Below are 20,650 nucleotides of genomic sequence, written 5' to 3'. Positions count from 1 at the left end.
GGCTAAACCCCCTGAGTTCCAACTGCCCGTGGGTATTTCTGGAATTCAGACCCCGTTTTGGCTGCTGACCAAGGAAGGCCTGGGGCGCTTGCAGAAGGAGCTCTTCTGGAGCTGTGTGGGGAGTTTGAGGGCCTCCTTTCTTTTGCTCTAAAGGAAACCTCCTGCTGTCCCTGCTCTTCTCTCTTGGCTGCTCTCTCTGGAGCCCCAAGGTAGGCAGCTTCTGCAGTACACTTGGTCTCAAAGCACATGGAGAACTGTTAGAGCCAAGGGAGATCATGCATGTGCTCAAAGCAGTCCCTGAGCCATTTCTGTCCCAAGGGCATCTCCTGACTTTTCTCTTTAGCATGAGCAACCACTAAAAAGGGATCCTACTTCTCCAGGATTCCAGACACAAATACCTCTCTAAAATAGGGTCATCTAAAATAAGATTATCTAAGCTAATCTTGTTTTGCACCAATGGAATATCAAGCTATATTCAACTGTGTTTTGAAGAAGGTGGTATGGTAGTATCAGGGAGCAGAGAGGGTACATGACAGTAGAAAAACCCAGGAGGGTGACACCAAGGACAACAAAGACTGCAAGATTGGGTACTGACAAGTAGGCAAGGGGAGGGAATCAGAAGGGGACAGGCATTCTGTAAGGTCTTCACAGGCCAAGGCTGCAAGAAAGGAAGCAATAAGACAATTTGCATTTTTTGAAGGAAAGCAATGAAATTTCAGCTTCTGGAACATTCTTTTCACTAAACGGAGATGATGGAAAGCAGTTTGACTGCTCGAGTGAACCAGCAAACAATTCCTCTGCACCTCTGTCAGATCTGTATTTTCCCTTGTACACAGACAGCTTGATGATTAACATGATGCCTGCATCATAATTCTGAGCTAGAGGATTCAAATACATCCCATTTGCATCCGAACTACTGTGTGGATCAGAACTCGCTGTTAGATGAGTGATACTTACAAGCCCTGGCAAAAGCACACAGTTACATATTTCTGAGAATGAATAAGCATAAATGAATTCATCATGAATAAAAGTCAAACATTTAGTTCACTAATTAGCACCAGATCCTTGAAACTCGGAGGCCAAAAGAAACAACCACCACAAAAATCTGAAGCTGGAATGCCGCCTTAGCTCCGGCTGGATGGTTAAAAAGCAAAATCAGGCAGCTTTGTCTGCACAGCCAAGTTACCCTGCTCTGACTGAGAGCGCTACAATCCCCTCCAACAGTCACAAAGACACCAGCATGCTACAGCATGGTGACACGATACAACAGAGCACAGCATACCTTGGTGCCTGTACACCTATATGAACGCAGCAGCACACACCGGTATAACGATACAGTTAAAAAAATGAATAATGATGCGCGTGGCCCAGGTCTCAGCTTTTTCATGTACATCGTGTTGGAAATGTTGAGCTATTAGCACAACCCTGACTGTTAATGCAGTGATGAACAGTGACAGCTCAGCATCTGCAAGCAAAATCAGACAGGATATTAACTGACTTTTTTTGTTGTTTTAACAGTGACTCCCACAATAGAGCCTTGGAGGGCCACTGCTATCTTGATACAAATAATTATTAATAATATAACAACAAGATGAAAAAAAATTTAAAAAGCCTGCAGTTAGTATTTTCTGTATTCAAAATACTGCTTAAAAGTCCTTGATCCATAATAGTTTTACCAGCCTTGAAACTCCAACAGATTTAATGCAGGACTATAAGCTTGGATCATGTTAGAGGAGAACACCTTGTGCTCAACTGTGTTCTTACAGCAGCAACCCTTAGGAGACATCTAGGTGCGGGGAAATCAACCTTGGAATTACCTTGGAGTTTTTTTCCTGTTTCCCCACAGACACTTATCTCAGATTTTCCCAAGTTTGGCTGGTAATCAGCTCTAGCTGCCCTACCCCGGCTCAGGCAGGTTATCTACTGGAAGTACAGCTTGGAACTACTACATTTTTGTCACACATATCTATAGCCAGATTTCAGCTTCTAAAGCCAATTGTAGGCTTTCACATCACAGCTATTAAACTTTCTAGACCTCTGTACAAGGAGGAAATGACAAATTAATCTCTCCAGTTGGCTGTAAGGGTACAAAGCTGGACACTTTGAGCAGCAGAAGTTTCTGTGTAAGAAGAGAACACAAGGCAAAATTATGACAAGATGTTTTCATGGCTCAGTCTGGCAAAATAATGTAGAGAAAAAAAGTGACAGCCAAATGGTGCAGAAGAGTGAGAATCACATTCAGCAGATTGTCCCAAACCAAGAAGCTTCTGCTCCAGTGCAAGAGAAGTAGGACAGGCAGCGTTAAAGGTGCACATCTGTCAAACACTCAGCACCTTGATGATAGGGAAAGGGCTGTTTTACTGAAACCAAACAAACGGGCATGCCTGCTTGGAATTCCTCTGCCTATAGCCAGCAAACGCACTGCATCACTGTGGCTGCTAAAACAAACACCATCCAGAGAGAAGCACGAACAGAACGACAACTGGGAGATGTGGCGTGACTCACTGGTGTATTAAGCCAGAACTGAACTTCTTGCACAGAGATGAGTCAAATGGAATAAATCAACAAAGAGAAATAGTTGATCTTTTTGTTAATAATACAGCATCATTGTACTAATTGTGCTCAACTGCCTGCAGTGCCATGGCTCTGCCACATCCTGACTGCTTTTGTTCACCCTCTCTACTATTACTGAGTGAGAAAACAGGACTTAAGCCCACACACATTTAATACCAGGCCTAGCATTGAACGATCCCTGTGGGCTGAAGACAAAATGCTCACAAATGTCCAAATACTCTGTATAATTGCCATGTACAAGAACACGCTCATAGGTTGTGCATTGAAAGATTCCTCTAAGAGACTTGCGATGCCCAGGGAGTCCTTTCACCTCAGCTCACCCTCTCTGACTTGGCCCCAGATGGGAGAGCTCTCCACTTCCCACAAAAGCACATCCCTTCTCCTCTTCAATGCTTTGCCTCTTGCACCCTCCGTAAGCCGTTTCTTGAAACCCGGTATTGTCACCCCTGTGCGGATCCAGGGATTGCCTCTGCACTGGTGAACTTGCTTTGCTGGGCAGGAACCACCTTTCATCCTCAGATGTTTTCATCTCAAAAAAAACACTGAAAAACTGCCGTTGTTGGGAAATACTGTGTTAAAGTGGTATACAATAGACAGGTAAACAACGTATTTCAGGATATCAAAGTGTTCATGAGAAGCATTTCACCTCACCAGAATTCATCGGCCCCACAGACAGACCCCCCCAGACCACCACGGGACCGTGGCACTAGCTCTGCCACAGCTCCCAGGCAGCACGCACCGACTCCAAAGCCGCGCGGCCTCCTGCCAGCCCCACTGAGCCTACGGACCGCTGCTGAGCTGAGCCCAGCCCAGGTATGCTGGGGGATGCCACGGGCAGGGATAGCCAGGGAACTCGGTGTCTCACTTTAAACAGCCTGTGAGTCCTGGAGAGATGCTCCATGTCTAAAATTGTGCCAAAGAGCAAAGCGTTGTGTACTGTGGACAGTCAGTAAACACAGCTACTTAGACCCCACGGCAATTATGTGCCTCCAAAAAGTGAGAGAGGCCACAGGAGGCGAATGAGCTGCTGACAGAGAAAAGCCAACAGTTTTAAACTGCCCCATTCCCCACAGTGCCAAGTTGCTACTTCAGTAGCAGTTGGTGGAGCTTTAAAGCACTTCCAATTCACTTGCTAGTGTCCAAGCTAAAACAGCAGCTGCTTGCTGTGGATGGGGAACCAAAGGCCCTAAGGACCCCACATCGATATAAAAGCTGTAAAAAGCATATTACGCACCAAGGATGAAGGGACTTCTGGCACTCCTTCCACTGTGCCCTATGAGCCTCTCCAACAAGAGGGCTTGGGGTGAGGGTGCAAGAAGCAGTGAACAGACATCTCAGCTTAGTTGGTTATCTATCAGGTGGACAGCACTATACCATCATGCAATAACCCCAGTAAACACCAAAATCTCTTCCTGACATCCATCTGAACAGGCAACAACGCAAGCTACAGCACCACAGCAACAGCACCTAATCCAGAAAACACGTTATTCAACTTCATGGCCATAACATCATTTTATATTTCCAATAATTTTCATCTCAAACAATCTAAAAATATACTGAAAGTTATACTGATGCATCCTTTGATCAACTTGCTTTACCCAAATGCTGAACTTGTTTGCAGAATAAGAGCACATATCAGCATTTTTTGACAATTTTAGACTGAAAGAAAAGAATACAATATCCCATTGGAAGTGCAGAGCTTGGCATAGCAGAAGACATTCAAACTGAAACATGTCCGTAATTCTGGGATTGCTTGTGAGAGGCACCATGAAATCCTGAGTGACCACATTAAGTACAGACCAGTTAAATACATTTCCTTATAGTCTGTTATAGAAACCAGTTCTGAGCTGGCATGCAAAGCCTTCAGCCAAATATTTTATATAGCTTCTAACACACTATATTTGTCTTTGGAAATTGGCAGTTTGCGTTGACCATCGGTGAACCTTACTATTCAAGCAACCACATTTTCAGCTCATAACTATGTATTTGACTAGTACCAAAACCTGAGACACATATGAAAAGATTTGTACACAGGCTTTAGAAACTTCATCATATCTGTCCAGATCTAATATTTTTTTCTGACACCGTAATAGGACCAAGCACAATGAAACTTTGCAACAAGGATGATGAGCTACAAACTTATTGGAAGAACAATTTAAGATTATTCAGGTTGCAGATGCTGGTTAAAGAGAAATATGAAAGCAATTTGCAACTTTTATTTCAGTGGATTGGGGCTATGACGATGAATTACCTGCATTAGGCTTTGGGCTTTTTTTTTTTAATGTGACATCTCATAAAAGAACAAAACAAAGCACAGGGACAGGACTCTATGCAGAAAGATCAGATTCGGCCATATATTTCCGCAGTGTACCAAGAGCCTTTGCTTCCCCTTGAAAAATGTGGGGGAGTAAACATGACAGCAGCACAGGAGAGCACTACCCAAAGCAGCTTTTGAAACAACTCAGCTGCTTTAGCTGGACCCAGCAGCTCAGAGCCCTGGGTGGACCCCTTTCCCACTGTCAGTGGCAGGTTTTCTGCTGCTTTTCCTAAATCCCTACCGGTACCCAAGCCAACTGTTTAAAACACAAAAGTAATTTCATTCCAAAATAGCTTTCATTCAGAAAGCAAACTAACTGCTTCAGGTCAAATGACCACATGGGGATTTGGGGAAGCTGTTCCAATAACCCATTTGTCCAGAAAGACAAAACGCTTCATGTCAAACTCCAAACAAATGTAATCCAAAATTAACCTCAGGCTAAAAACTTCACTGTTACTGCAATTGGTGTCTTAGACTCATTTTAACTGCCAATAATCACAGCCAAAGCATCATATAAAATTTGTAAAGACTGAAAAGTATTAGTAGTTGCACTTATCTACTTGGGAGCACATCACAGGGCTGAAATAACAGGTTGAGGAACATAATCTGTATATATGTCAAGTGTAGAGACCTAACTGAAGAGTAGCAAGAAAGAAGAATTTGTTGACAAAAAAAAACCACTCTGTTCCTCATAAATCAGGTGGAGATCCACCAGGAAAGAAGAGGTTGTATGCCACATGAAAGAAGCTTCACCTGCCCAGCCTTTATAGCCTCTCTCAGACTTCCAAGTTTGTTTTAACCGCATTAGATGCTGGAGGATTTGGGGGAAAAACAACTTAGCATAAATCAAATAATGTAAACTGATTTTTTTTTGTCAATTCAAGTGCCAATCCTCCTATCTTCATCAGGACTCACTCTTAGCCCTTTTGCTAGTTCTGATCGCATCCTCCCCCTTTGTCCAAGGCAGACTTACTTGCCAAATATTAATTCTCTCTCATAGACACTGTTACAAATTGCAAAGAAGGAAAAGAGTCAACATGGGATGGAAATGCTAACTGAAATCCAATAGGAATTGTTGCCTTTGAAAATGCACATTTCCACCAGAGTAATGTGAGACAAACTGATGGTATGAGGGATACAACCTTTAGGAGAGGGAGAAGGAGAATTGCCAGCTTCGCTTTTGAATTATTTTTTTCCCCTCTGCTAACTAGGACTTACCCACACATTTAATTATCAGCATTCACATCTTAAGCCTTCAAGATACAACTTTGCTTGCCTTTCACTGTGCATTTTCACTTTCTGGAATCCCATACTGTATGCAAGAATAGAGCCCTCTACAGTCTGCTGATGCAAAACATTATCGAAAACCACTCAGTTTTTGCAGCAGAAAATTTTGTTCCATTCCTTAGCAGAGAGAATGTCAAAGGAAAAACAGAATGTATCTTCATGGTGGTTTAAAGCACAAATATTAACATGCATTGTCCCATTCTCTTCTCCCTTTACAGTCTGCTCCAACAGAATATGTCAGTGAAGCAATAAAAAATATTTATTTTAAATACAACCAAATTTCTCAACAGGGAGTGATTACAGAAACAAACCTCAGGTTGCTTATACAAAACCTGAGCACATCAAGTTCTCAAAGAGCATTTACTGCCAGATTTCTAGCTGAACATTTTTTAAAAGCCAGTGTGCATTTCTGTATTTTTCATTTTTATGTGTTAATATATAAATAATATAGCTAATCAACAAGGAAGACATTATTTTTCCTCTTGCTATAATTAGACAGGAAAAGGTTCTTAATTCCTTTTTCAATATTTCATGTTTATACCTCTGAAGGAAAAAAACATGACCAATTTTCACCAATTTAGTATTTCAGCCAGGATTGATTGTTTGCATTTTGTACTCAGAATGGTACTTCAGTCTCAAGGCATGAGCATTTTGTTCAGTGCTGCTGCTGAAATACAACAAAGACAGAATTTCAAAGTACTCACTAGACTCAGCTCACTTTGGAAAGGTGGAGGGGAGGGCTCACCATGGCACTTACTTTTTACTTTTCAGGCAACCGTAGAATCCAGCCATGGTCCTTCCCGGGAGGCGTGTGTGCATTTAATTCATCCTCATGTGTGGATGCCAGCACAAAGATTCTGCAGCCTCGAATCCTACTTACCAAATGCCCACACACGCATGCAAGGAAGCCAGCATGCCGATGCGATTACTAGCCAGATAAAGTTCCTGATCTGAGGCCCTCAGACTCTGCTGAACTGGGTCCAAGGAGGGCTGTGCCTGTTCCATAAATGGTTATGAATTGTTAACTCCCCCTTTTCCTGCCTCCTTCCAGCTCTTGGTAAGCACAGCATCCTAAGTGTAAAATACCATATGGCATTTGATTCTGTCTCCCTGTGGGACTAATGAGAGGCTTGGTTGTAATTAGGATGTGAAGAAGCCCTGAGGAGATTAATTGTTATTGTTAGTTTTTAGACAGAGAAAGGCTACAGAAAATACTTGAAACATCTTTGAAATAACCACTAAAAACTGTAGTCATTCCCCAGCACATAAGGGGTGCACGGGACCTTCCAGAACAGGCATTATCCCTTCTCACTGTAAATCACAATCTATTCCAACAAGCTATTCTGCACATTAAGAGAAGAAAAACACATCCCTGCAATATTGCAAGGTCAGGCAAAAAGCTCTGGAATTTAAAGTAGCCAGCACACTCGTATGAGAAAAATACTGCCTGGTGATGCCCTCTGACAGTACACTTAGAGTTGTTACCCTACCACAACTAAGGAGGCCCTCGCTGGGTGTGGAAGGAGGAAAATGGCTATGGTTTAATGCTGGGGAACATAAACCTCAAGCAGCTTCGTTCATATGGGTGACCCAAGCCCTGGGGACAACATAGCTGCACACGTTTCTGACATTACATTGCATTAAATTCATATGGAAATGAATCTGCATCATGGCTGTTAATGACCTCTGTTGAGGTAAAAGCAGAGAGGTGAGGCAAGACATTGCTTCTGCTGCCCGCACACAACTAGGGAGTATCAGCAGCCTGTAACAGTGTTAGCCTGTTCCTGCAGTCGCATGTCTTGGTGAGAATCTCAGCTCTTGATTAAAAAAAAAGCATGCATATTTAAATGTAGTAAGTTCATAACTCTCATAATTGCAAAGGAAAGATTTACACTCATTCCTAAAAGATCAGAAGAAAACCACATTTACTTGTATTTCTCAGCTAGTACATAACATTTGAATAATTTGGGTCTGGCAAGCCAGTAAGAGGGAGTATTATATGAGTATTCCTGTATGAGTTCCTCTTAAAGGCATTGAGCAGCAAGACCCGATCTAAGGTGGAGAAGTTCTTCTGGAATACTAGGAAAAAAATATTTTATTTTAACACCTTTCCCATAAGAGAGATATGAAGTTTGAGAAATGCACCTCTGGTGAGGAGTCCCATAACTGACTCAGCTACAGCAGTTTCATAACGGTGCAGAACTTTGAAATCTATGAACGGACAACTCCACTTCTCTATTTTCTATAAAGCCCCCTACACAAAGGAAAGCCATGACACAAATAATAAATGACAGCAAGTGCAAGGGCCTTCACAAACAGGAATCAAATCGTATTTTAGTCTAGTTTTGCACTTAGCAGGGAAGAGAAAGCCTCTACAAGCAGCCAACTTCAATGCCATCCACAGAAGAACTTCAAATCAAACCTGACCTCAGGCAGATACACTTTCTCTCTCTTGGGAAAAGACAAAGCAGCAGAAATACAGTAACACTAGCTGAAGTTTTACCCAAATGAGTTTCACCGTCCTGAATTACTGCATTTGTCATGATGACTTCATGCTGAACTCCCAATCCTAACAGAAAAAGGCTAGCTAGAGAGCATTAGTCTCCACCCATCGGAGAAAGCCCACAGAAAAAAAAAAGTCAAAATCAAGGCTCCGGTTATTGGGTAACAACCACCAAGAAGGAATTCCTGGAGATTACTGGAGAAACCTTCTGACTGGATTAATGTACAAAACCTTGGACGTAGGACTGCGTCTGAAATCTGCCTGGCATTTAGTTCAGAAAATGCTGCCAACGGAAACATTTATAGAAAGAAATGAAGGAGACCTCATGAGAAATTCGCATTTGTATTTAAAAGCAAGAAAGATCAAATGGCCTTCCAGCAGGAAGGTCCAATCCCCAAAGCCAGTGGGAGGGTGTAATCCTGATGGCTTTGGAAGAATTTCATCACTTCAACTTGTGTAGAATATGGCCCACAAGCTTCAAAAGAACAGATATTTTGCTAACATGAAGCAGATTCCCTGTCTCCTAACCTCCTCAGATGGTTTGCCTTCAGAATATGTTTCCTTTCATTATTCTTTTTTCTTTCATGTATTTTTGTCTTGAAGTTACTTATGTGAACATGCAAATCTTCACCTGCTGGGTTCCATATAGGTCAAGCATAGTCCTGTTCCCAGGAACTGAGAGTTTAGCAACACACATTGAACCATCTAGAACCCCCCTTACTTTCCAAGAAGCACAGACTAGTAAACAGTCATTAAAAATAATTACCCCACCTCAGGATTTAGTCCCTTTTGATTCTTTATCTTCATATCAGTCTCCAAGCCACTTCATGGTAGCATTGAAGCTGGGTAAAAAACTGGCTGGATGGCCAGGCCCAAAGAGTGGTGGTGAATGGTGTTAAATCCAGCTGGCAGCTGGTCACAAGTGGTGTTCCCCAGGGCTCAGTACTGGGGCCAGTTCTGTTCAATATCTTTATCAAGGATCTGGACGAGGGGATCGAGTGCATCCTCAGTGAGTTTGCAGACAACACCAAGTTGGGTGGGAGTGTTGATCTGCTGGAGGGTAGGAAGGCCCTGCAGAGGGACCTGGACAGGCTGGATCGATGGGCCGAGGCCAAGTGCACGAGGTTCAACAAGGCTCAGTGCCGCGTCCTGCACTTGGGTCACAACAACCCCATGCAATGCTACAGGCTGGGGGAGGAGTGGCTGGAGAGCTGCCTGGTGGAAAAGGACCTGGGGGTGCTGGTCAACAGCTGGCTGAATACAAGCCGGCAGTGTGCTCAGGTGGCCAAGAAGGCCAACAGCATCCTGGCTTGTAACAGGAATAGTGTGGCCAGCAGGACCAGGGAGGTGATCGTCCCCCTGTACTCGGCACTGGTGAGGCCGCACCTCGAATCCCGTGTTCAGTGTTGGGCCCCTCACTACAAGGACATTGAAGTGCTGGAGCGTGTCCAGAGAAGGGCAACAAAGCTGGTGAAGGGTTTGGGGCAAAAGTCTTACGAGGAGCAGCTGAGGGAACTGGGGTGGTTTAGCCTGGAGAAGAGGAGGCTGAGGGGAAACCTTATCACTCTCTACAACTACCTGAAAGGAGGTTGTAATGAGGTGGGGGTCGGTCTCCTCCCAATAAGTGATAGGACAAGAGGAAATGGCCTCAAGTTGTGCCAGGGGAGGTTTAGATGGGATATTAGGAAAAATTTCTTCACTGAAAGGGTTGTCAAGCATTGAAACAGGCTGCCCAGGGAAGTGGTTGTGTCCCCATCCCTGGAGATATTTAAAAGATATATAAAAGAGATATATAAAAGATATTTAAAAGATGTGGTGCTTAGGGACATGGTTTAGTGGTGGACATGGCAGTGCTGGGTTAATGGTTGGACCTGATGATCTTAAAGGTCTTTTCCAACCTAAACGATTCTGTGATTCTATGATTCTATTTATTTTTCACTGCTCTGCCTCTTTATCACTAGCACAACTCCAAATGGCTACAGTGATCCAATGGCACTGAGCTTTTTGGGTACAGATCTGAAATCTTAGACGCTGATAAACATCATGGCTCTACGTCCGCAGGTAAATCAGTGCCAGTAAGCAGTTATGTACTGTACTGTACCCCAGGTCTGGCAGCCAGTTGCTGCACTGACATTAGCTCTTCACTTGTCAAGCGCTAAAGCGCATGGGCTGCTCTACTGCCAGTTGATTAATTAAAGCTGTTTTCAGCTTGGAAAGTAGATGAACACCAAATAACCACGGAATACAGACTTTGGCAAAGTAAAGATGGTTCTTTAAAGAGAGGGAAGACAGCAAGTTTGAACACCTGGAAGTTGAATCAGATCTGGATTTCCTCTAAAGTTTGTGGCTTGGCTTGATTGAAGTAGCCCAGTCTGGGCCCACTTTCATTTGAAAATTATGGCCTTCCCCATTGACTTCTTCAAGCTCACTGTCACTGCTTTCCCTCAACAGCCCAACATTGCACCACCCCCCTGTGATCACTGCACATCCAAATCCGCCTCGCTTCATCTTCCGAGTCTGCAGGCAGGACAAGCAGTCCAGGTGGCAAGGTGGCAAGCTGCCCTCCTGCACTGGTACCGGCAGCAACAAAGAGGTAGCAGCAGAGCTCCTGGCGCTTGGTAAACTCCCCAAGAAGTTTCTTAATGTCTCCAAAGGGAATGAGGGAGGCAAGTCTGAGCATGGCCCAGCAACCCAATCATTGAGAAATGCTTGCACCAAAATACAGCTCCTAAAATCAGTGAGTTATTTGTTTCACAGGCACTTTCACCTGTGTCACTACAAAAAAGGCCTCTTCAGCGTAAGTAACCAACAGCAATCAGTAATCCAATGGGAGAAACTCAATGTGAGCTAAAAAACTGGCACGTTTCCACAGTCACTTCCTACACATATACATGTACACAGGGTACATGCAGCAGAGGTGTTAGGAGCTACACACACAACCGGCAATTCAAAATATGTTCCGTGTCCGACAGATCTACTGCTTTTCTTGCAGCCTCTCGCAACTAGATCTCTAAGGGCTAACCGTGTCCACGGTGAACAATTCGCACTTCGGAAAACGTCCATTCAAAGCTGGCTTGCCTGCAATCAGGACACATACACAGTGCAAAGCAGCAGGGATGGACCAGATGTCACACAGTTAGGAAATCCCATGATTCACAAACTGTGTTTAAACATGGATGCTTGATTTTATATTTATTTCATTTATTTTCAGAAAGGAACAAAAGTTTCATGGGAATTTTTCACCGAACAAATGTAGGGGTAGGAGTAGAAATCCTACAGCAAACTGATAGACCGCAGCATTTCAGATTTCCTGTATCTCTTTGTGTCTCTGAACTGACTTCTTGTTGACAAGGCAGACTTTGGTCTCTCAGTTTTAGCCTCTACCAAAATCCAGTCTAATTCTCTCTCTCCTAGTCACTGTAACAAAGCCACATTTTGACTGCATTCCCCTGGTAAGTTTTGCTGTTGCAAAAACCACAGCGTCTATCGGGTGAGAATGCACTGAAGGAGGTTTGCAGCTCCCCCTATCACCATTGCGATGGGGTGAGCTGTCATATACTGATCTATATGCACTTGGATTTTATATAACGAAGATTCTGTGTATTTCTTACATGCATGTTGCATTTGTACCTAGCAACATTTTGCACTTTTCAGTTATTTTGCCTCTCTCCACCTTTCCCAGTTACTGTCACCCTGAGCACCACGTGCCCTCCTGCATCCCGTAACGCCGCTGAAGCTATGCAGCTGCACAGACCCTCCCCCCCTTTCGGGGCTGCATACCCTCAAACAACTGACATTTTCCATTCATTTGTTTAACTTTGAAAAAGCAACCCTGTCAGCGTCTGGACATCAAATGAGGTATTTGGGGCAAATCCAGCAGAATCCAAGTCTAGCTTCCAGTTCTCATGTATCTACCATTGAGCAATGAAGCCTAGGTTAATCGAGAACTTTCAGACTAGATTTTATGCTGCACTTGATCTTGCCCATGTATTTACAAACATGTGCTGTTCCAGCTGAATTGCATGTAAAGCACTCCTTCCATTAGAACCGGGAATAAACCCTGCACAGAAATCTAACCATAACATTGCAAGTCAGACTTCCCATACCACAATTCTCTCTGCATTTGGCATGTGGATTGTTTACCTGTGTGCTAACATAAATGTGTCTCTCAGGAAACGCTTTCCTGAAGCAGAAATGGATTCAGCTTTCTTACAAGTGAGATTCCCAAGCTGGCAAATGGGCCTGGCTTGGAAATTCTCAGCGAAAACCCTTCAATACTAAAGAAACAACTAAACATGCATCACTGTTAAAAGCTGCAGTATCAGAGCTTTAAACAAACAGGGTTGGAATCAAACACAGTACTCTGCAGAAAACAAAGAAGTGGAGATAAGAGGATTTTTGCCTTGCAGAGTTTATACATCCATCTGTGATTAATATTAGGAGTAAAATGAGGGTGAAAGCCTCTCTCTGAAACTGAAAGTAGAGTGTGTAGTCAGGGCCCTCTAACTATGCACCGTATCAGCTTTTTATTCATGCATATAAGCCTGAAGAATTTGCCACGATACTTGCTCTGGAGTCTAATTACTGTATGTTGCTCTAATTAAGTCTATTTTTACACTTTCTGTACAATGTGTGGGATTTGGGGGATTTTTGTTGTTGTTATTCCCTGTTAGAGGACTTCCTGCAAGCTCCTTCAATAAAAAGAGTATTTCAAAGAAAGCAGCAATACATATAATCTCTTTGATTCCAGTGTTTGGTAATTCTGAGTCTGAATTGTTTCTTGCAGTTTACCACAAACACACTGTCTTCACCTCTGAGGAAGGAGCGAAGATAAACTTCGGGATGGGGTATCCAGTGCATTACCGAATTCTAAAATTTTTCGACCAAAAAGATACTGGTATGCTAAATCTGTCCTTTGTGTCCCCACAGTCAGACGTGAACTCTTCCTGGATTATCTGGAGATGAAGGTCAGGCCATGTGCCATTCAAAAGGTAATTTCCCCTAGATTTGCAACCGGATCACAGATGTAACCTCAGACTTCAGTGTCAGAAAATATCAATTGCCAAACAAAAAATACAGATAAAGAGATAGAATTGTTTGTTCGACATTTTACAAATCTACAAGGATTGATTTGCATATAAATGTCATTTATTTACAGAGAAAGTAACAGCATCCCTGTATACACAGACAATATAGCCAGGATGAGCTGCCTCTCACACATCTGCTTTTTTCATCCAAGATCATAAATCTAAAATCTAAGATTTTAATGAGTCTGAATGAAAAGCAGATTATTTTTGACACAGTGGAAGAGCTTGGTATTTCCTGTGAAAATACTAGCACGGTCAATATTTTATACACTGGGAAACTGTGGTTCTTTTGTCTAAGGAGGGGTAGTGCAGAAGCTGAACAGAAGAGCTCTATTTCTACACATTCTGACTTAAGAAAATACCATGTTAAAAAAAATTACGTTCCAACAACACAACTTTTCCTTCTCAGTGTCCAGGCAGGCACCAATACACAAGACCATCTGGAAAGAAATGTGAGACCACAGTATGTAGCTACAGGCACATGGACCAGTGCCTAGTCTAGATGTCAAACATCAGAGGTAGTTACTGAGTCTAAACAAATATCCTGAGACGATGTGAATAACGAATTGAGATTTCTACACGCCATTCTTCCCAAATTCCCCTCTAGGGATAGATCCAGTCAATGTCCTTGCAACACTCTCGCCAAGCTCCCCTGGAGACAGATCAGATCGACATTGCCACTAATGCTTGTGCTGTGAATAGCAATCATGTTTAATGACTTCCCATGTATATTAGTTTTGCACTAATGTAGGCCCACGTCTTCCACAGAATTACTCCTGATTTGTTTGTACAGGTATAAGCAAGAGGAGAACCAGGGACTCGCACATCTGGAATAATATTCCTAAAACCATCAACATCCTGAATTTCAACTGCAACTGAAATAAAAATTCAAAAGCGAAGGTCATCTCTGATAGCATCTCACTGGCTGTCGGCTGAAGTAATAATACAGGAAATCACAGAAGTGCAGTTCTGGGGAAAGGCTGTCTGACTCCAGTGCCTGCAAACACAAGGCTAAAGATAAAGTGACCATTAACCTTCAGAGAAGGGCAGTGAGGTCCCAGAATGTCCTGCCTGCAGGCTTTATTGCTCCAAGGGGAAATGAACAGAAAAATAAAAGTCAAAACTGCATGCTCTTGACATTTAACTCAAATTAGTAGGCAATGGTAACATCTCGCTTTCTTCGTTAGCTTTCCTCTGTATAAAGGCACAAATACAGTACCTGGTTCATTCCACAAACTGCAAAGTAGGAAGTATTGAGTAATAATACATCTACTCCTACCACTTCACATCTGCAAGATTAATCACAAGCACCAGACCTGTGTCCCTCTGCACAGAATATAATATTACTCCATACTGCAAATACAGCTGGGAGACCTGAGGCAGAGTAATTCAGTGACTATTCCAAAAAACATAAACGGCAACTGAACCCGAAGTTCCTGGCGCCTGGAACTGTGTTTGAGAGTCTTTCCCCATCCTCCCTCGCTCAATAAGGACAACCAGAAAGACCCTGCAAGAATAGGCACCCTATAAATATCCAAGATAACTTTAAGTTCACTAGCCAGCCTTCAGCCGTGGGAACTCTTACAGGATCGCTGGCATCAAAACGCTGAGTTAAATTAGAAATCGATGACTGCACTACATGATTTGATCCAGCCTGTCCAGACTTTTAAAATCGTCACATAATAAAAAATACCTCATACTGAGCCAATTTCACCAGAACAGACCCATAGCACAGCAGAGTCCTTACACAACAGCCCAACGCATTACTCAGATTCAAGTTCTGGGAATCTTAAAATATCCCAGTGTGTTCCTAATTGTCTCTTAAATGCACTGGAGCCGTTCCCATCATAATGGGAAGGGAAGATATCTAATAAATATCCAGAGGCAGGAAATAAGCTAACTGCAGAAGAATTTTACCTAAAATTGTTGAATAAACTACTGTTCTGTGTCACTAAGTCACACAATCACACGGTTAAACTGTATCTCTGCTTGGTCGTTCCCATTTCAAACAGTGCAACCACAGAGCTGAGCATACATGTGAGTAACGCACTGAGCTGACGGGTCTATCTATTATCCCAGGATCAGCACTATCTGAAAAAGCTACAGTTAAGAGTCATGGCAAACTTACGTCCATTCCTTTAGTATCTTTCTGCTTTACCATGGGGATTAGGGGATACCCACAGCTTTCCTAGGATAAATGCCACTCTCAGCCTCACTACTCCTGCCCCTGTTGCTAGCCTTTAAATGGAACATGAGATCCACTGGTATTGGCTTCAGGTGTTGAATCCTTGCTACTAGGCGGTTCCTTCCATCTAGGTGGTTCCTTCCATCTAGGTAGTTTCCATACAGTGAAATACCAGCCGACGCTGCAGGTCCGAACAGGAAGAGGAGCAGTTGTCACCATGTGCCGTGTCACCTATCCCTTCTACAGGTTTTATCAGCACCTACACAAGAACACAAACTCAGACCCTCTCATGAAACAGCTCCTTTGGATATAACATAGAGGCTAATATAGCTGACACTGTCTGGCATGGTACTAATTGAGTCCTCAAGGGACTCTATATATTGCCTGGAGATAAGCTAGTGTGAAGTCTAAAGATTAGCTATGCTTGTTCTGCACTCAGAGAGGTCATGAAAATACCAAGCAAGCCCTCCATCTACAGAGGACTACTTATATGTAATGTGTATAAGACTAGACAGTATTTAAAAGCAACTAAAGGTTGATGAGCTGAGTTACAAGGTGGATTTGCACCACTTTCTTGATTACACAATACCTATACTGTAGTATTTTCTCACTGTGGATGAGATTTAATATTTCACAAAGGCAACTGTAACCAAGTACAAACACTAAATGCTAATAAGAGTTCTGGATTTTTTTCCTAGATTGTGCAGAGTTTTCTCACCATGAATTCATATGTAATTGCTAAATATAATGGGATGTTAGTAAAAAACATCCAAAGGAAATGCCATTGAATGTTGCAGGATAACCACTGGTTATCAGTAAAAATGGTATTAGTGATGATATGATCAAGTTTTTATTTTCATCAAAATCAGTTACAAAAACAGCAAATACGTTATCTCTGCAGAGTCCTATTCACGCTACAAATGTAACACCCCTTCCACCAACATGAAAAGCTGTTCAAAATCTGAAATATTTTTCCTTTGGAGGAACGAGGGGACATGATTGTGCTGATGTTGTGTAATGCACAGTAGAATAAAATTTAAGTCACGCCCTATGACTGTTTTTATCCCTCTTGTAACTGCAGAATGGAAAGCAGCAGCAATGGCCATAGTTTGAGGGCCAGTAGAGCAGAAGAAATGTGACCACCAGAATCAGAGCATGTAAATTGTTTGTATTCCTTTTTTTCCTCTAATCCAATCAACAAAAGTTGTGATGGTATTGTTTATAATATAGTTTCTTCAGACTCATCACAATAACAATGGCTGGTTTGCTCCTTTTTTTCCTCTTTCCTCTATTTAACATGATTTTATACTGCTTCACATTAAAAAGATAATATAAAACCTTTTGCATGGCCTAGAAGCTTGACAAACCAACTAAAGCAAGAACTTCTAAGATAAATGATAGTCTTTCCTTGACTCAGATTTCTTGCTTTAAGCTGATTTATTGTAAGAACCTTAACATTTTAATGTATTTTCTCATGTAGTAAGAGATCAATTTTAATTATTGCGGAACTTACAGCTTTAGGAGTTTAACTCTCATTAAATCCACTCTTCAGTCACCACAGTAGCAACAAAGAGATAATGTATGAAAGATAGATCCAAAAAAAAGAAAATAAGCATTAAAAAAATAAATGCTTAAAGAAGTACTTGCCAGTAGTTAACAACAGGTGTATAAACAGTCTAATGGTCCTCTGCTCACTGTATTGCTCTTGAACTCTTAAGAGCACACAAACACATTGCATTGTGGTTTTGAAATTCACTCTGATGTGGAATAGCTGCATGCTACGTCTCTTTCAAAAGACCAAAATCTTTAAAAATTTAAAGCTTTATGCATCTGTAAATAAGGTCTGACTTAATATACCTGCAAAGAAAGAATGAAGGATTCTGGAAAGAACTTTCATTAGTATTGTACACAAGGCAATTCTGAAATGGCATCTCCAGCTGCGTTTACTCTCCTAATGCACAGGAGGTTTTCTATGCCCCGTTCTCTGTAACACTGTGTTCACGTCTCCCTTTTTTTAAAATGAGATTTGAAGAGTCAATTATATAAATCCACAAGCTCCCTATGAGGTGTTAAATCATTGCTGGCAGACTCAAATATAACATATAGGTTGAAAAAGCAACAAAATCAAGCAAGCACTGTTCATACAGACTCCTCACTTTTCGCATGTTCCTGGGTAATTATACTGTGGGTCTACAGTTTAAATTTATAGAGAAACTCTTGGACCATTTCTCAAATGTCAAGTAAACCACACAGCCTACCTCCCCTGCTTTCTTTCCCTCACCCTTTCACTTCCTCCTACTAAGATAATTAAATGTACCATATAAAAAAAACAGAGGGTAAGTTCAGGAGAACTCAGAAATCCTGATGCTGCTTCGAAGGAAAATAGAATGAGAGAATGCATCTTCTCTAAACCTTGCCCCTCCTGTCATTACCAGTGTTTAGGAATATATGAGTAGTTTCTTGAACCATAGGGATACAATTTATCCTGACATTGCAAGGAAGAGCCTTAGACCCCTGTTATCTGGCTGCAGTCGAATGCAGCAAGTTAGCAACAGGCCTGGGAAAAGACGCTGGTTTGCCAGATACCATGATCCAGGGTGAGACAAATGTCCCCAGATCGCATGGTAAGGGCTGCAGCTCCAACTCTCCTAAGCTAAGCATCTTTAAAAAAAGGAAAAAAAGGGAAAAAAAAAAAAAAGTCTTGGCACTCGAAAGAGCAAAGACTGGCAAAGAACCAGCCAAATTACAGCAGCATTAACCCCTTACGTGTTGGCAGGTATCCTTCCCACTTAACCTAGTGGAAAACAAAAATGGTCTTGTAAACTGGGAGAAAGGAAAGGACACACTTGACTGCAAGCTACTGTAACATTTTCTGGCAAATTATGGCAATAATATTTAACAGACTTCTATGAATGATGGCAGCCTCTTCTTACTAGTAAATATCAATTAAATTTAAGAAATGCATGTTCAGCAGAAAGAAGAAAGGGCTGGAACAGAAGATGAAAAGCCAAAGAATGGCAGTGAAAGCAGGAGAGGCTGTATAACTCCTTGACATACCGTTTTGCTGAGGTTAGCTCTAGAGAGGGCGTCAAAGTTGTAAGCAAAATAAGTATGTGAACTAACCTCCATTTTCCCCCGCAGGCTTTTAAGCAGCAATTTAAAAAGATGCTGTGAAACAAGATCCTCATTACTTCCTAAAACTACAGTTTTAAGAGCTTAGAGCAGTGCAGCCACCCCAAATTCAGCATTCCTGAGTCAGCAAAACTATATGGTGGCTTAAACAAGAGGGTATATTGGAAATAGTATTTGGTACTCTCTTCGTTTTCAGTTTCTGAATCATTAAAGGTCCTGCTTTCAGGCTTTGTGGCTGAGTGTGTATTTTGGCAGTTTTGCCTGGTTTTGGTTGGTCAGAAGAACGTTCAGAGTCTTGCACGATCGCTTGGCTGTGCGAGCTGTGACCTGACGAGATCTCATGAGATTTATGGGGGGAGCTGCAATCGTCAGCAGGAGTGAGGGAGGAATAGTAGTTAAACCAATCCTTGTTAATAGCATCAGCTGCAAATCTCAGTGTCTGTTGCTCGCCAAAGAGCTGGTTTCAAGTTCTAACCTGTAGCACTCCTTCCGTTGCACATATAGGCTGTCAACCAAAGATACGGAGATAAACCTCTCCAGATGGAGAGAAATCTATTTAGCTTTATGCTTAAACTACACAACAGATTGACCTTAAACAGACAGAAGAATTGGGATAGAAACTCACCTGAGGGAACGATGAGGGGACAGGACTGCATTTCCACTAAAACCAATGTCAAGTAACAAAATCTCATGCAATGTGTTTGAATTCATTTAGAAGAAACTGATGAAATTCAAATGGCATCTATGCTTGTGGCATTGGCATTGCTTTTGAAAGCTATTTTAAACTTTAAGAGGATGTATATGTATCTGTGTACGCATGATTCAACATGATGCTGGTGGCATTCCAATAAAGTCAAGCCACCGATTCTTGAGCTTGGGCCATATCCAGAGCTCATTAAAATCAATGACAGTCTTTCCACCGAGTTCAGCTCTGCCTATCATAGCCTAGGCTTGCAGTCGGATGTACAACAGGCACCACAGTCACGCTGCTTTGTCCCGTTTGACTTACTGCACAGCTTGATCTTTATGTTACGTAACTGAAGATATTGAGACCAACCACACCACGTACACCGTCCACAGCAGAAACATAAGGATTACTGAAAATCCTCAGGAAACAAAAAATAAAATAAAACTAACTCCCCAGTTTGCTAAACCAATGTGTACTTTCTTTTCGTTTCTATAGAGAGAGCATTCATATAAATAAATAAGAATGAATCTCTAACACACTTCAACAGTATCAGATACAGTAAGCATTCTGGTCAAAGTTGTAGTGGATTTTAGCAGAGATTAAGCAGTAACGGTTAAAGGTGTGTTTGCTGGTATTAAACATATGAGACCCTCTCCCACATACACAAAGCATTGTTCACTGAGTGCTCGTTTTCACAGCTGTTCAAAATTGAGTAACGGCTTAGCCCTTCTCTTAATGCTTATGCATGATCCCAGTATTTGCACTTGCAGCTAGTGCTTTCTTGTGAAATATTCTACGTAACCATTGGACTCTAAATAAATGTATTTAGAATCTAAATAAATGAGCCTGTATTAAGCAGGTCTTTGGACCAAGTACA

At 42.1% G+C, this 20,650-nt stretch overlaps 1 protein-coding gene across 2 annotated transcripts in view; it reads right to left on the bottom strand.

Annotated features, from left to right (window-relative positions):
* Nucleotides 1–7,127, bottom strand: part of KIAA1210 (KIAA1210 ortholog) — a 46,266-nt gene extending 39,139 nt beyond the window's left edge. Inside the window, exon 1 of one of the 2 annotated variants that reach the window (XM_087748628.1) lies at nucleotides 6,936–7,127. In XM_087748628.1, the coding sequence (XP_087604754.1) occupies nucleotides 6,936–6,997 (62 nt within the window). In that variant the 5' untranslated portion in view covers nucleotides 6,998–7,127. The remainder of the gene's footprint in view (nucleotides 1–6,935) is intronic. The other variant, XM_087748632.1, reaches the window with a different exon arrangement.
* Nucleotides 7,128–20,650: the final 13,523 nt, after the last annotated feature.

Source organism: Nipponia nippon, unplaced genomic scaffold (assembly GCF_047370975.1).
Source record: "Nipponia nippon isolate SJK-2023a ecotype South Korea unplaced genomic scaffold, ASM4737097v1 scaffold_12, whole genome shotgun sequence".
NCBI classification, from domain to species: domain Eukaryota; kingdom Metazoa; phylum Chordata; class Aves; order Pelecaniformes; family Threskiornithidae; genus Nipponia; species Nipponia nippon.
The sequence above is the reverse complement of the archived record's forward strand: the minus strand, read 5'-3'. Positions and strand labels throughout refer to the sequence as shown.